The sequence below is a fragment of the Schistocerca americana genome, chromosome 3, assembly GCF_021461395.2.
Source record: "Schistocerca americana isolate TAMUIC-IGC-003095 chromosome 3, iqSchAmer2.1, whole genome shotgun sequence".
NCBI classification, from domain to species: Eukaryota; Metazoa; Arthropoda; class Insecta; order Orthoptera; family Acrididae; genus Schistocerca; species Schistocerca americana.
Window position 1 is genome coordinate 208,578,914 of NC_060121.1, and position 17,765 is coordinate 208,596,678.

Here is a 17,765-nt window from a genome sequence, read left to right on the forward strand (position 1 = left end):
GAAGGAGAGTGTCCTGCACTTCCTGCAATATCCGATCTGTTGGGTACATCTGACAAATACCAAGGAGGACACTTTGAGAATCTCAGCAGATGAATTTCTTGTTACAACACCATCTCCTCTGCTCCACTGCCCACAGGACAGCAGACAACTGCACATAAGAAACCGAAAACTGCTCTGCGTGTCCTGCCCTGAGGACAATGTTGGAGAACACAACTGAGCAACGGACGAAATCTGCCTGCTCGGACCCACTGGTGTAAACAGGAATAAAATTTGTGTGGTGATGTAAAATCAAATTTAATTTAACTGTAAAAATATAGTCTGTGGTGCAGTGCTACCTGTATGCAATCAGTTCTAGAAGTAATCTGGGCCTCATTAATAGCCAGGGGGATTCCCTAGTTCATCTGTGGCTTTGAACCTTAATACCACCCACATTTTGTAACTAACTACTCTGGGCTCTCCCTTGCGCGGTTCCTTGTTGCCCGTGGCTGGTGTCTGAACAGCTCTTCCAGAGGCGGCGGAATGTATCTCAATGCTGGCAATGCAGGACCAGACTAAGCCCTACATGCTTGGTGTACCAAGAGAAGACGACATGGCTGATGCATTTAAGGCTGTTTAAGGCCTTAAGACATCTCAGTTTCAGTTATTTAAGATGTGGCAGCCATGGTAGCTTCTAATCAAAAGTGAGACCAAGATATTTCTCCTTTTCCTTAAAAGTGAGAACTGTATTCCCGAGTTTCAAAAGGGGTATATTAAAAAGAATGGGAGCTACTTGTGTAAGAGCCAATTGTGTGGACAAACCATTTTCTCCAAAACATGTGGTGCAAGACCATTCCTCCAACCACCTGGTCATCGGCTGAAATTTCCAAGAAGCCATTGTGAGGTTGGAGGATGCACAGAAGATGGAGAAGTCATTCACCAACAAGGAACACAGTACTGGACATCGCGCTGTGGACCTCATACTGTTTACAGCTATGGCGAATGTTGTAACACTCGAAAAACTCCCTTGAGGAACACTCTTCCCTTGCTTAAAATTATCAGATAGGACATTCCCAACCTTTTATCCAAAACGCCTGTCCAAGAGGAAGGCCCATATGAAGAAGGTGGGTAGGCATCCACAGAACCCTCACCGAGAGTTGCAAAGGAATACTATGGTACCTTAGCCTTTTTCCAAATTGAAGGAAACCATGATAATGTGTTGCCTATGAAGGAACGATTATCGAATTGCTGCTTTGAGCAGGATCAGGCTATAAAGCACCGAGTGATACCTCCTGAATCCATACTGAGAATGACTTAGGCGGGACCCGGTTTTGAGAACTCACACTTTATGCCAGTTGCCCATAAGCTCCAGTGCTATTTTCATGTGCAGCTTGTCATGCTAATGTTACGATAACTACTGACATTTGTCTGATCTTTCCCTGGTTTTAAAACTGGGATTAAAATAGATTCTTTCCATGAATTGGGAGAGCCTCCTGTACTCCAAATTTCAGTGAAGAGCTGACGGAGGACCTTCTCCAACCATGCATGTAACTATTTCAATATGCCGTACGTTATCAAGTTGTACCCAGGCATCATATCACCAGCTATTCACAACGCAGAATCCTACTCCCACAGAGAGGAAGGCTGGTTGTATTCCTCCGCATTAGTGGAATGGAAGTCAAAATAAGTCTTCTCCTATGTCTCCTAATACTGACGGAAAGCTATATCCTGGCTTCAATCGGCCGTAAGGGACTTATATAATTCAGCCATTGTCTGTGCTATGTCTCTTAGACGATGTTAGGAGACTCCTGCACTCTTACAGCTGTTACCGGTGGTTCTGAGTTGCGCCTTGAAATCCTCCTGATGGCTTCCCATACTTTACTTACAGATTTGGACCTACTGATGGATTTCAGGAACTATTGCGAAGACCACTTACTCTGCCAAATTATTCTCCTCGCCTTTGCCTGCACCATTCGAAAGGTTGCAAGATTTGCATCTTTAGGGCATTGACTGATAGCATAGCTGCACTCCTGTCCCTGCCTGCAGAACCTTATTCCACCAAGGGACTGGTCACCTCCTAGGTGTTCCAGTTGAGTTTGGGGCTGATGCATCATAGGCATCGTGAATCATGGTTGTATTGTGATCCACCTAGTCCTGCACACTGTCACGCAACTCGAAAACAGCTAACTGCCTGTAATGCACCCAGTTAGCCATTCTGAACAACTGTCTCGGCAGCTTCCTTTCAGGAACTACTCCATGGGGCAGATGGATCCAGATAGGGTAGTGGTCACCATCATGAAGGTTGTCATCCACCTCCCTTTGAGTAGTGTCTGCAAGGGTAGGCAAGCAGAAGGAGATTTCTATGGCAGTAGACAAAGCCATTGGTGTGCTACAATGTGTAGTTTGACGCATGTTCATCAGTACAATATCTGCAGTGCAGGTCCAATCCTCAAGTATTTGACCACTGGAGCGAGTGGTGTTTGAACCCCACACTGCACTGCTACCCTAAAAGGAAAAAGGGATTGGGTAGTTGATCAAGAGGATGCGCAAGGACCTCACTATCAACAGGATTGTGGGGCAGTAGTTACACAGAGTACACCAGGACAGCAATATTGGCCACTAATCAAACATTAACCACTTGTAGCATTGCAGTTAATGGCATAGGTGAGAAGTGAAGAGAGTGTGTCAACACTGACACACCACCTTTCGCGCTATTGCCAGTAAGGTGTCTTTTCTGTAGAAACGATAACCTTTGAACACAGCTGCATCAGTCTGTTTAAAACGAGTCTCTATTTTAGACAGATGAATGGTCTATCCTCTACAAAGAGTCTCAGTTCCTCCAGACGAGTTCCGTATTGATTTAGATGTTCTAAGAGAATGGGAGCCATTTCATTAGTGTGGTTTTGATTTACCCCTATTCTTCTATTCTTATGCCACGGTGGTTAGGCACTTTTAGAGCGAGAGGGGTGGGGTTAGGAGTGTCTGGGTCCACTGATGAGACATAAAAATCCATATCAGACATGCCAGGATGATGTCTGATGTTGCCTGGGACAGCTTTCAACCAGAATGCTGACAACTTTTCCATGCTCCCTTTCCCGTCAAGGGTGTGGGGGAAATGGGTGCTGGGAGGTACTCTGCTTTGAGGAAAGGGGGCGTTGGAAGGCACTCTGCTTTTTGGTGGATTCATGATGCTCACTTCGAAAACATTGCTGTCTCTTCTGTCATATTGCTAGGTTCACTATGTCTTTACAACCTTGCTTTGGGATGTACAGGTGCTGGTGGTGGACAGTGGTATTCTGAACATCATTAGCCTTGAAACATCAATCTAGGGAACAGCACTATGGAAGAATAAGAAGTGTCAAATTTAGGGAGTTTTGTCACTTTTTATTCTTTCTGTCTTCTGCATATGGGATCCATGTGGTCCCTTATTCCTGAATTTTGTGTTCCTAAGCAAAAAACAGGGCAGTCTTGGCTCTATACTGGGTGGCTTCCGGAGCAGTTAATGGAGGCTGCTGGAGATGGACAGTCAGTCCCAGTTTCATGGACTGCCTTCCTACCCTTTTCACAAGTTGGTTTGCCTCTACAAATCAGCATTGTATGGCAAAAATGCTGGCATTTGTAGCACGGCATAGAGTTAGGTCAGAAGAACGCTGCCGTAATGTGTCCAGGAAGCATTGGAGAACTGATGTTCAAAATGATGGTGTCTTCTCAATTTCTCCATTATTCCTATGCACCCTTTACTCCGCATCCACTACCCTTGAGGTCCTCATTCTTGTTTCAGCTCTATTACGTTCTTTTCCATAATTTCATGGCATGTGAACACAACTTTGTTGGCGTTAAGTGAGTTATACAACGCAACAATTAGGTCATAGTTACCCAATTTTTTCTGGCTTCCTAAGTAGTTCTACCTGCTTTACCTTGTTAGTCTCAACCAGTAAGAAGACATTTTGCAACAGATTGATAAGACTATGGTACCAGCAAGCCCTTCTAAGCCTTTACGGATATAGGAGGGTACTATTTTGCCCCTCCTTCCTCTTAATCACTACAAAAACATTCTGGTTTTGACTCCTTGAGCCTTGTTACTAAACAAAAGTTGATTATCAGAGCTGGCCTCCGTCATTCATTTAGATGAGTGGGTGTGAGTACTCCCAGGCAGTCCACCCATCACACTGGTAAGAGGAGGAGGAGGATGATTCTACCTTGGTCCCACAAGCAGCAGAGTAATAAGGGTCCTCTCAGACAGAACCCCACTTGCCCAAGTAAGCCTTATGCAGCCGAGATGTGGCACTTTCCCCACAGGTTGTCCACTAATGACTGTTTCTCAACAGCCAGCATCTCATCGGTGCAGCACTCCTTGAGATTTAGGGTTATCCTCGCGATCCAGGTGGACAGGCCAAAATGCTCATACTTTGTGGTACACAACGTTCCACTGCTGTGCCACACAGTGTTCGCTGAAGCATGCCCAGAGCTTATAGTGATGAAGGACTGGCATCACCTGCCATTCCCCAGATCAGGAACCCCGGGGTTTGCCAACCAAGTCTTTACCCAGCAAGCAAATGTTGTGCTCCTGAGTGCAGGGCTGCTCAAGATTCAGGCCAAGGTGACTGCAGGAGTGAAGGATGTGTTATACGGATAATTCAAAGAAGCTGGTGATGGAGGGAAGGCATCTGATAGCTGAAGTTGTGAGACAGACATTGAACTGAGCATGATGTGCTCACTGCATGTTGTGCCATCAGGTTCTTGACAAAGGCCATTCATCCTCGTGGACAGCTGGTTGGTAGTCACACCAACATAAAAGGCTGTGCAGTTTTTGCAAGCAAAGTTGATATATCACATGGCTACTTTCACGATTTACCTGGCCTCAGATGGGGTAGGATAAGCTTGCTACAGAAGAAGAGTAGGAGGTGCTGAGTATGCTGATTGGGGAAATCTCAAGGGGTTGGGAGTGAGAGTAAAATAGCGATAGGCTAGCACATTGTGTAGGTTGGGCAGGCGATGGGATACCAATTCACGAAGAGTGGTGATCTTGGGTTGGATGTTCCTAATTTCATGTCAGGATGAGAGATAAATTCCTGGCGAAGGGTGTGGTTCAGTTGTTCCAGTCCAGGATGATAATTGGTGATGAGGGAGGGCCTCCTTACTAACCGATTCTTGGGAATAGAAGAAAGATTCGGAATGTGTGGAGATGTAGCACAGGAAATCTGTTCATGGACTAGATTTGTGGGGTATTGCCTATTTGTGAAGCATACTGATAAGGGAGTTCTTGTCACGGCAAATACGTTATCTAGGTGGCAAGGCTGTATGGGGTGGATTTTTGGCATGGACGGAATGGCAGCTGTCAAAATGCAGTTATTCGTGGTGGTTAGTGGATTTAAATGTTGACAGGTGTGGATGGAGCCATCAGTGAGGTGGAGGTCAACGTCCAGGAAGGTGGTATGTTTGGTAGAGGAGGACCAGGTGAAGTGGATGGGAGAAAAGGTGTTGAGGTTGAGAAGGAATGTGGTCAGGACATCTTGGCCCCAAGTCCAGATTATGAAGATATTGTGAATGAACCTGAATCAGACTATGGGTTGGGAGTTTTGGGAGGCTAGCAAGGTTTCCTCTAGAGGGCCTATAAACAGGTTGTTAAAGGAGGGTGCCGTGGGTGCCCATGGCTGTGCCACAGATTTTGTGGCAAACCTTCCCGTCAAAGGAAACGTAGTTTTGAGTCAGGATATACAGCGTGACAGTTAAAACTAGCCTGCCTCCCATTTGAATGTAAATACAATATTTCGAATTCTGAAATAGAGTAAACAGGCTTAAAGGACAGTTTTATGCAATAATTGATTGCTTGCATCTTCTGTCAGCATATGAGTTTATTTCAACAGCGAAGGTTGATGTTTCTCTTTGTGGTCTGCAAAATGACTTCAACAGAATATATAATTGGAATTGTGGAAACATACGGAAACAGGTTCAATTAAGGAAACTCTTGAAATTTTTGGGGTCAAGTACCTGGAGAGAGAACTACCAGCAAAGACAGCAATGCAGTGACTGTACAAAGATTGGCACACTTCTAGATCTGTCCAAACTGTAGAATGACAAGGAATTCTTTCAGTTCAACACTAAGTTAGTGCAGATATTCACTGAAGAACTATTCAGAGCCCAAAGCAGTTTAGACAATGTGGCCCAACAGGTGCATGTAAGTAGAAGCTGTCAGCGGATACTTAATTTCAAGCCATATCATGTGATGGTTGTGCAGAAATGACAGTAGGATGACAGTCATAAAGGTGTAATTACTGCATGTGGCTTTTGAATAAAATCAACAATGGTTTGTTAGACCCTTTCCCCTACATCATGAGTGATGAAGCACGATTTCATCTTTCCGATCATGGGAATTCACACAATACAAGCCACTGTGCAACAGAGAACCCTAACTTTGTGTGTCAGCTACTGCCCCATGATGAACAAATCAGTGTTTAGTGTGGTGTAAGAGAAACTTGCATCGTCAGACTGATATTTTTTTTATGCTACCCTCAACACAGTTGCATATATGGAAATTTTTGATACACTTTGTGCTCAAGTCATTGAATATGAAAGAGAATACTGCTTCTTCCAGCGAGGTAGAGAAATGTGCCACATTTCTAAAGCATCCCTGGAAGAGTCCATGATGTCTTCACTATGGAACAAACTGTCAGCAAACCTTTATGGCCATCACTATCGCCAGATCAAATGACATATTATTTCCTTCCTGTGGGGACACTTTAAGTGCCTGGTGTGTGAAACGAATACATACACTATACAGGAAATGAAAGACAACATCAGCAGTGAAGTCACGACCATCAATATCTTTACGCCTGAAGGATCTGAATATGCTTTGATATGCCAAGCTGTGTATTGATGTTGCAGGGGTTGATTTCAACATCATATATAAATGTATTTTTCCTTCTATTTTTCCATTGTAAATAAATGGTAGGTCCATGCAAGATCTTCGTTTCTGTAATTTTACTGCATTTCCTTTTTACTTACATGGGATAATTTTATCCGTGCCACTCTTTAGTTGGTAATGTGTATAAGGAATGATGTGATGGGTTTGGCATCTAAAGGGCTTAGGGGTGGGAGTGTTCAATAGAGGCAAGGCTATCGGCATGAATTTTGGTGTAAGGGTAGGTGGTATCTACAGTGATGAGTAGGGATCAAAGAGGTGAAGGTGTGGGGATATTGGAAAGTCTGTGAAGGAAGTGATCAGTATCTTTGAAGACGCAGGCAATTTTAGAGCAGCTGGTTGCAGGTGTTTATCAACAAGAGTTGAAATTCTTTCAGAGGGAGCACAATAGCCAACTACAATTGGGCATCTAGGATTGTTGGATTTGTGTATTTCGGGGAACACGTAGAGGGTGGGCGTGTGGGATGTTATGTTGTAAGGATGAGGAGGAAGGTGGAATCAGGTTAGAGGCTGTGAGGAGGTCAAAAGGGTTTCAGTGTGGATAGGAGGTTAAGCTGGACTTCCCGTATGGGTTCACTCTGGCAGAGCTGGCCAGCTTTGAGACAAGGAATTCCTGGAAGCCAACTAGGGGGTGGTTAGGTGGGAGGGAGGGACAATCACCATAGGATGGTGGTATGAACCGAGTGAGACAAGGTTCAAAGTTGGGAAAAAGTTGGCTTTCGTTGGAGGGGTTGGAGGCAAAGAAGTATTTCCATTGCAGGAATCGGGAGAAGGAGATTAAGTCTATGAGAAGTTCAACAAGGTTAAACTGGGGTGGGGGTGGGGATGGGTCTAAATGATAGGCCTTTGGATAGGACAATATTCTCTGCCAGTGAGAAACTTCTCCAGTTTTATTCATATGAAATCTAAGAATGTTTTTCATATTGAGAAATTTCCCCCATACATTTACTCAAGCTGAGGACATTCTCAAGTGAAGCTTATTCTCCAACTCTACATTCATGAAAATCTGAGAATGTTCTGTCAAATTCCAAGAATAAACTACAGTCTCCATTTTATTCATATGACCCAATGTCTCTTCTGAAATTTATGAAACACAAAGTTCTACGCAACTGCAGCTGCAACAAAGATCGAATAAATTTGTCCCCCTGTACTGCATACACTACAATATCTTGTAATGCTAGAGTTACTCAATACTTGTACTAAAACAATTCAAATTGTTTCAGATGACTTTCAACATCCAGTAGTATTACACAAATCATTAGATATTTATATAGTTTTGTCATGCACTTATGTTAATACTATGTCTTCTCCATTTTTATCAAGGTTTTGAAGAAGGGCACAGATTTAAATCAACAGCCACAGCTGTCAGTATCATCTTCAGCAGTAATGTCATCATCTGACTCCTCTGAACTACTCATACATAACAAAGTCTTTAAACACTTTTATGAATTTGCTTCTATATTAGTTACCATTGCAATTGATTGTGAATTACATGAATTTCATCTATCATGGTGAGTAGACGTTCTGTAGATATATGCTCCAGAAAGTCTCCAACATGGTAAGTTGTTGGATTATCTGTAGAGTTTACAATTAATCCAATCATTCACGATTCCAAAAAAACACTCTTTGCATCTTGATAGTATGTTCCCTATTGATTCATATATATTCTATTCTTGAAATATTAATTTTATATCTGAAACTTATACTCAATGAAAATATTTATTATATTCTGGTAAGTGTCCTTCAGCGATTACATTTGTACCATAATGTGAAATTACGTCCAATAAGGAGTAGAGGAATGTGTGATGTGCACTTCAAAAGATTTTGATTATTTAACGTGTTCACCTAACTTCAACAACAACAACAACAAAAGTTTCTCTCATATTGACAACTCTGTAAAATTGTCAGAAAATGCATTTCCATAAACTGTCCATAATTATCTTGATAATTTCTTGCTGCACATAAAAGTAAAATTGGAACATAGTGCAATTATTACGTAACACACTGATGGAAGTTCCATGTCTGTACAGTGACTAGTTTGCCTGTTTGAGCAAGTTGAATGAAATTTAAGATTACATGTTATTCTGTGCTGGAGCACATGACACACACTGAGAACATTCCCACGGAGGAGGGAATGTAGCGAGGAAGAATTCACCTGTCAGAGAATATGCTTGGAATTTATTCATGCGAAATTCAGAATTACTTCCGAGAACATTCTTTTCCTCTGAGAATCATCTCTAGATAATGTTCTCTTTCCTATTCATATTCTCTTTCATATTCATATGACTCATTGAGTATAAATACACAAAGCATTTGTAACACGATCTGGCCAGTTTGCTGAACCTCTGGTCATAAGGAAGGGTATGAATAATCACAACTATTAATAACACACTTGATGGTTCTATGTAGAAGGCGGTGAAAACTGAAACGTTGCCCCGTTAAATGCTGCACAGCACAGAGGCAATTTCCTAGTGAGAAAGAGCTGAGGAATTATTTGAAAGTTATTTTCTCCTCTCTACTTCAAAGGGAGAACATGGAACTACACCTGTATTTGTATCTATAATGAAAGGGGGCTTACAATGAACATCAGACACTTAGTAGCCAAATAAATGAGGCAAAGAGTCTGAAAATTGAGTTTTGACAAAAACATTTTAATTTTTGACTAGGTTCAGGAGTTGAAATAGGTAAGTCACCAAAGCAAAACTGTTCACCAAAAACTAGATTAAAATCAGCCATTTCTAAGTTTTTTTTTTTTTTTTTTTTTTTTTTTTTTGTTTTTTTTTTTTTTTTTTTTTTTTTTGTCGAAGATTACATACGAGAAACTTAGGACATTACCACGAAATAAAGGCAATTTACAGAATGTACAACATACTGTTACAATCTTCAACAAATGTGGGATGTGTTTTTCTGTATCCAACACTAGCACTCTCCTAAAATTGAGAAACTTTCTGATAGTATTTCAGGGGGGGGGGGGGGGGGGGGTGAGAGAGAGAGAGAGAGAGAGAGAGAGAGAGAGAGAGAGAGAGAGAGAGCGCTGATCTAAGATGACAGAATGTACATTTATTTGTTCAAACAAATTTCGGGCTTGCAGCCGGTCGTCGTTCAATACTTCGCACGATATTTCAACTGGGCACCTGCCAGTCATCTTCAGGTGAGCCGTCACAGATTGTACATTTATTTATTAATAACAAACATTTGTAGCTATAAAATCTTTTGGATTTGAAATTTATTTTTATTCATAAACCATTTTATTGACAAATGATGAATAAATGTTTATTATAAATATTTTATTTGTCATTCATGAACAACAGTTTTTATCTGTATTCGTAATTCAAACCAACTTTTGGCAGGTTTACTCCTCTCCGAGAGAACAGCAAAATAGGCCATGATTAAGAGTATTACTGACATACACGTGAAAATTATGCGCTTCAAATATGATGAGACATACCTGTTCTATAAAAAACATGTTCCAATATACTGGAGCAATAGTGGCACCGTCAAATGCTGAACACAAAAAACAGCTCCAGCATCGTCACACATATGTAAATTATAATATATACAAGAGTCATCTAGTCGGTAGTGCTACCGTTCAAAACAAACTGCCATACAGTAGCCACAAAATGTTTTGTGTCACAAGCTCTCCAGATGCCACTACTGTAGGTGTACACATATTCTTCAACGATAATTGTATGATGTAAAATAAAAAATGGGCTACAATCAGCAAAGTCTGTACTGGACTTTTGAGGTATAAAAAGTCATTACAATAATAAAATGCAAGAAATTGAAGCATGAAAAAAGTTAGCTTGTTAAAAAGGAAAAAGTTAAGTGACAGTAATTCTGATACACTCTAGTGGCGATATTTTAGATATGACATAAATAATAAACAGCTTTTGGAGTACACAGTATAATATAAAAATTACAAAACAAATAGCTAAAGAAGCCCAATGAATGAAAACAAACTGCAACAAATAATCAGTACACACTGTTGGTGCTACCGCCGGAATGTCACAATCAAAAAGTGGTTAGGGGAACGTAACGGCCAGAGAGGCCCTTGCACCCTGCGGCATGCCATTCCAAGAGGAATGACAAAACACTGTATCAGTCCATTAACAGGATTATCTAGTTAGTGAAACATGTTATATAAACAGTGAAGGAACAGGAAAACACTAGAGTTATATGCAGAACATAAATAAACAAAGTAAATATGTAAAGCACTCTATGCTAGGTGAAGCCAGAAGCAAGATACATAGAACAGAGGTTGGTTGGTTGTTTTGGGGAAGGAGACCAGACAGCGTGGTCACCGGTCTCATCGGATTAGGGAAGGATGGGGAAGGGAGTCGGCCGTGCCCTTTCAGAGGAACCATCCCGGCATTTGCCTGGAGTGATTTAGGGAAATCACGGAAAGCCTAAATCAGGATGGCCGGACGCAGGATTGAACCGTTGTCCTCCCGAATGCGAGTCCAGTGTCTAACCACTGCGCCACCTCGCTCGGTAGAACAGAGGTGTTCTGAGATTGGAGTAGAATGCTGTCTTACAAAGCAAGGTAGGTATTGGGTACAAAATCACTTTGCCAATTAGGCACTTTTGTCGACTCTTGTTTTCTCACTTTATAAATTTCAAGCTCTTCTAGCAACTTAAGAGCATGGCCTTTTTCCACCCTGTGCAGAATACGCACACTATTCTCAATGACCAGTTTCTGATAAATGCTGTATCAAAGCAGTTTTGTTAGGTGGCTGTGAATGTTCCTTAAACCTTACGCTGATACAATATTCATCACAGTTATTACTATCAATCCTGTATATGCTGCAGCCATCAAATTTATCATCTGTCCTTTTCCATTTATGTTTTACTCGGAGTTTTAGGGTGGTGTTAACTTGAATGCCTAATGTAAGGGCGTGTGACATCATTTACCGGAAAGCCATTAGCTACAGCCATTTACTTTAAAATGCTGTGTTCTTTATGTATTTCAAGCTGGTTAATAGAGCTCTCTTTTTCAACTTCCATAGTAAAAGTTATTTTTGGGTGCATGCTACCTATTGCTTGGGCAATGCGTTAACGTCACTGGTGTCACCCTCCATCAGTAGGAAAATGTCAACAACTTACCGTTGAAAAATCTTGAGCTTACTAATAAGGAAGTTGACAACAAACATAAGTTTTCGATTTTCAGAAAACCTATATGTACAGACATTATCATCAATGCCAGTTCATGCCATCCTCCACAACATAAAAAGGCCTTCACCTCAATGATTCACCGGCTCCTTCGTCTACCTTTGACCGAAAGCGAAATACGTAAAGAACTCAGCATTTTAAAGTAAACTGCTGTAGCTAATGGCTTTTCTGTAAATGACGTCACTCACCCTTAGACTAGGCTAAAGAGACTTATAATAAACAGCAGGCAGGCAGGCGCACACACACACACACACACACACACACACACACACACACACACACACACACAGAAACTAGAACAATAAAGAAATAACAAAAACCATCCATATGAAAGTTCATGGCCAAATGTCCCTGGCAAATAGAAATATGTTTCTGGAAATCTGAAGTTAGATGTGGCTTTCAAGTTAACACCACCCTAAAACTGCGAATAAATCAAACGCAAAAGGACATATGATAAATTTGATGGTTCCAGAGTATACAGGACTGATTGTAATAACTGTGATGAATATTGCATCAGTCAAATGGCTGCTCCTTCAACGTAAGGTTTAAGGAACATTCAAGCCACCTAACAGAACTGCTCTGAGACAGCATTTATGAGAAACTGGTCATTCTATAGGGAGCATTGAGAATAATATGCATATTCTCCACACAGTGGAAAAAGGCGTGCTCTTAACTTGTTAAATAGCTTGAAATTTATAAAGTGAAAAAACAAGAGTCAACAAAAGTACATAATTGGCAAAGTGATTTTGTACCCCTACCTTGCTTTGACAATGTTCTACCCCAATCTCAAAGCACCTCTGTTCTATGTACACATATCGAAACAAGTTTTGCATCACCCCAGTTTCCAGAACTCCTGAAGATAGGCATTGACTGTGGATATGGTATCCCAGACAGAGTGACTGACTATTCAGAAATGTCACTGAACCCGCCTAAACATGTGAACAACCATGCATGAGCAGCACCTATTAGACACAAGTGTCCGACACCCAATCAGTTCCAGTCATTACACCAAGAAGGAGACACATGGCTCATGTTGTTGTGTTCTGACAGAGGGATGCAGAGAGACAGGAACTGTCAATGACATGCCTTGCTCAGGCTGCCCAAGGGCTACTACTGCAGTGGCCGCTACCTACGGATTTTGGCTCTGAGCAACCCTGACAGCAATGCCACCATGTTGAATGACGCTTTTTATGCAGTAACAGGACATATGCTTCACACTCCATCCATGGTGAGGTCTATCTTTGCAACCACAACACCATGCAGCACGGTGCAGATGTGCCCAAAACCCTGCCACACGGAATGCTCAGGACTGGCATCACATTCTCTTCACCGATGAGTGTCGCATATTCCTTCAACCAGACAATCATCGGAGACATGTTTGGAGGCAACCCGGTCAGGCTGAACACTTTAGACACATTGTCCAGCGAGTGCAGCAATGTGGCCATGTGGAGGCTCCCTGCTGTTTTGGGGTGGCATTATGTAGGGCCGATGTTAGCTGCTAGTGGTCATGGAAGGAGCTGTAACGGCTGTACAGTACATGAATGTCCTCCTCCAACCGACAGTGCAACCATATTGGCAGCATGTTGGCGAGGCATTCGTCTTCATGGATGACAATTCGTACCCCCATCATGCACATCTTGTGAATGACTTCCTTCAGGATAACGACATCCCTCTACTATAGTGGCCAGCATGTTATCCGGACATGAACACTTTCGAACATACCTGGGATAAATTGAAAAGGGCTGTTTATGGACGTGACCCACCAACCGTGCCGAGAGATCTAAGCCGAATCGCCGTAGACAAGTGGGACAATCTGGATCAATAGTGTCTTGATACGGGCATGCATCAACGCAAGAGGACGTGCTACTGAGAATAATAGATACCGGTGTGTACAGCAATCTGGACCACCACCTCTGATGATCTCGCTGCATGGTGGTATAACGTGCAATGTGTGGTTTTCATGAGCAATAAAAAGGGCAGAAATGATGTTTATGTTGATCTCTATTCCAATTTCCTGTACAGGTTCCAGAACTCTCAGAACCGACGTGATGCAAAACTTCTTTTATGTGTGTCTCTTTGCTTCTGGCTTAACTAGTATAGAGTGCTTTACATATTTACATATGTTGTGCATGTAACTAGTGTTTTCCTGTTCCTTCTCTGTTTATATAACATTTTTCACTAACTAGACAATCCTGTTAATGATCTGATACAATGTTTTATCATTCCTCTTGGAACGGCATGCTGCAGGGTGCAAGCACCCCTCTGATCTTTATGTTCCCCTAACTACTTTTCAATTATGTGGCGTTCTGTCATTAGCACGAACAGTATGTGCTGACTATTTGCTGCAGTCTGTTTCAATTCATTGGGCTTCTTTAGCCATTTGTTTTGTAATTTTTATATTATTCTGTTTATTCTGAAAGCAGTTTATTATTCACCTCACATTTAAAATATCACCACTAGTGCGTACCAAAATTACTGTCACTTACCTTTTTCCTTTTTAACAAGCTAACTTTTGTCGTGCTACAATGTATTGCATTTTATTATTTTTATGACTTTTACACCTTATAAGCTCAGTACAGACTTTACTGACTGTAGTCCACTTTTTATTTTACATCATACAATTATCATTGAATAATGTGTGTACACCTACAGTAGTCGCATCAGGAGAGCTTGTGACACAAATATTTTGTTGCTACTGTATGGCAGTTTGTTTTGAACAGTAACACTACTGATTAGATGATTCTTGTATATATTGTATATATTATTTTGTGTTTGGCGTTTGACGCTGTCACTATGGGTCCTGTATATTAGGACATGTTTTTTATAGAAAAGGTATGTCTATCATTAAAGCACACAATTTTCGCATGTATGTCAGTAATATCTCTCATCATGGCCCATTTTATTGATTTAAGCTGTAGACAATCCACTAGTTGCTTTTGTGTTTTTCCCATATTTTGCTGCATATCTGAAGATGGTCATTGCTAACCCAAACCAGTAGTCTGAGGATGTTCAAGTTTGTGACCATAGACGTGAAATAAGGGAGATATATTCTACATTTTCTGGTCACTGTGCCATTAGTGACCATGTCGCAGCCTGTGGTCTCTAATTACGTTATTCATCAGTAGATATTTTAAATCCAATTCACAAGACAGCACAGAATAAAATTTCATAGTTCAGCTGTGGTACATGTTCTTTTAAGATGTAGAGACTACTGATTAATTTCCGATTAATACCAATTTCCCCTTCCTACATATCTGGTTTTTATTTTCCTAACACATGATCATGATCATTTAATACATTCTAGACACTACTCCTAGAATATATGCACAATCTTATCTAAAAGACAATTATTGATCATAATCAGACATGTTTCTCTTTTTCTGACGAAGGCTGTGGCCGAAAGCTTTGTGCAAGTGCCTTTCAATTGTGCCTGTCTGCAACTTAACATGTAATCTTTAGTCTATTTTTCCTACATTTTTGATATTCGTATTAGTCATAATGAATCATGTGAACAACATGTGACAGTACTGTACAAGAGCAAAAAAAGCAGAAACAATAAATCACAAATGTTGCATCAAATTACAAAGATTTTATACTGGATAATAAACAAACACTATTGCTGTATTTCTGCTGGATCTTCCCAACTGCTGTGATTTTAATTTTATTTTTCTTACCTTTGTTCAATTCCTAAATGAGCGTTAATGCTGGCATAACGTGCAGTGCCTGTTAGGTTTTTGTCTTCACGATATATTATGTGCTGGCGTGTTCGATTATCACGGAACTTTTTTGCTAATCCAAAATCTATCAAGAAAAGCTGAAAGAGAACATTGATGAATACTTTATTAAAAACTTGCAAACAAAGTAAATTTAAAAATCAGTATTACCCACTGAAATATAATACAAAGATTAATTAAAAACTTAATATGTAACAATTTATGATAGAAGTTACAAGCTGAAATACTGAAAATCCATTTAATGTACATGAAGACATTGCTGAAATATTACCTTATTACAATGCCTGCCAATACCCATGAGGAAATTGTCTGGTTTGATGTCTCGATGTATGAAGCTCTTACAATGCACAAATTCCACACGTGCTATCATCTGGTCAGCTAACATCAAAACCGTCTTGATTGTGAAACGGCGCGAACAGAAATTGAAGAGATCTTCTAGAGAAGGTCCCAGTAAATCCATAACAAGAACATTGTAATCGCGTTCTTGACCATACCATCTAAAATGAAAAATTAAGAACACTTACTGGATGGAACCAAAATGTGGACACTAGAATAAATTTAGCATCTCTTCCCATTCTAGAGCCAAATTTGAATCTTTTTACTTACATTAAGATCTCAAAGTGTCTAAAAAAAAGGCAAGAAAGAGAGAAAACTAGAAACCAGACATCTTGTAATAGTTTTTTTAGTAGTATATAACAAGATTATTGTTTATACACAAATAACTGAAGCAGAAGTTGTCATACATACTACTATAGTTTCTTCTTGATAATGCTGAGTTTTTCAGATCCTGTCACATCAAGCATATGATAGGTACAGGGAAAGTGAATAAACCATTTAAGAAACAACTTCAAATTAAGTGTTCATGTGATATTATAGCAACATATGAAAGCTTTGTAAGATGAGCCCTGGGCAAATTAACAATACCTAGTACATACTGTATCTGCACTAATAACTAAAGTGGAGCAGTGGAATGCTTTCCTAATGCCAGTAAAAAATTTTCTGACAATATGAAAATATTACATAATCCTACAGCAAGGCAAGAGAACTTGCACACACTTTTTCTTGACTGATACGAGATGCAGGTGTGAGTAGAAGAGCAAGCAAGCCATGATGCAACACAGACCACTGTTGGGCCAGCAGTAGTGGGGATGGAACGAGCTGGATGGAGCAAGCTCTACCTCCTTTATGTATTACAGCCAGTTACTTGTGTTTTATGTATAAAATCTCTTAACATAAATCATTCTGTGGCAAATGAGCTCTTTCCAGGACTGAATTGTATGCTGTGTGCATAATGAGTCAGGAACTGCTTCACCACTTTGTTTATTGCAAAAATACCTTGAGCTAATAATGTGTGTGTGTGTGTGTGTGTGTGTGTGTGTGTGTGTGTGTGTGTGTGTGTGCGTGCGCGCGCTCCTAAATCACTGGACCAATTTTAACCAAACATGGTACACATATCACTATCAGGCAACAGTCACTGTGGGGATAACCCACCTACTTATTATAGTTCAGGAGGTATGGCATCAAATAATTAAATGTGTCAACAACTGCCACACTATGCATTAAGTTTATAAATATATTTATTTTTTACTACTTAGACAGTCCTACAATCTAGTCAAATTAAGGAAATCCCAGACGTCTGGCAGCGCTTTTGACAGCTTTCAACTTCTAAGCACAGACATCTGCAGGAGAAAACAAGAGCAATCTACTGACTTTGAAGAAGCATTGCCATAAAAAAGTTTGCAAAATCAACTGCACAAGCATGAAGCAGCTATACTCATACATCATACATAATCTTTTGTACAACAGTTTCATAATTTCAAAGGTGTTTTCACGAATACTTGGATGTCAATTTTTTTTCCAGCATTACACTACCAACGAAGTTCAGTTTTTGTTTTTGTGTCTAACAGAAAATTGGAAAAATGAATACCCGGGTAATGCCAGCTTTGTCATCTAGTATATTGTAA

The 17,765-nt window shown here is 40.5% G+C and overlaps 1 protein-coding gene across 2 annotated transcripts in view; it reads right to left on the minus strand.

Moving 5' to 3' along the window:
- LOC124605351 (casein kinase I) overlaps positions 1-17,765 on the minus strand; it is a 101,825-nt gene that overhangs the window by 20,685 nt on the left and 63,375 nt on the right. For both annotated transcript variants that reach the window (XM_047136973.1, XM_047136972.1), the window contains exons 3-4: positions 16,073-16,298; positions 15,742-15,881 (exon numbers count right to left, since the gene is read on the minus strand). In XM_047136973.1, the coding sequence (XP_046992929.1) occupies positions 15,742-15,881; positions 16,073-16,298 (366 nt within the window). The remainder of the gene's footprint in view (positions 1-15,741; positions 15,882-16,072; positions 16,299-17,765) is intronic.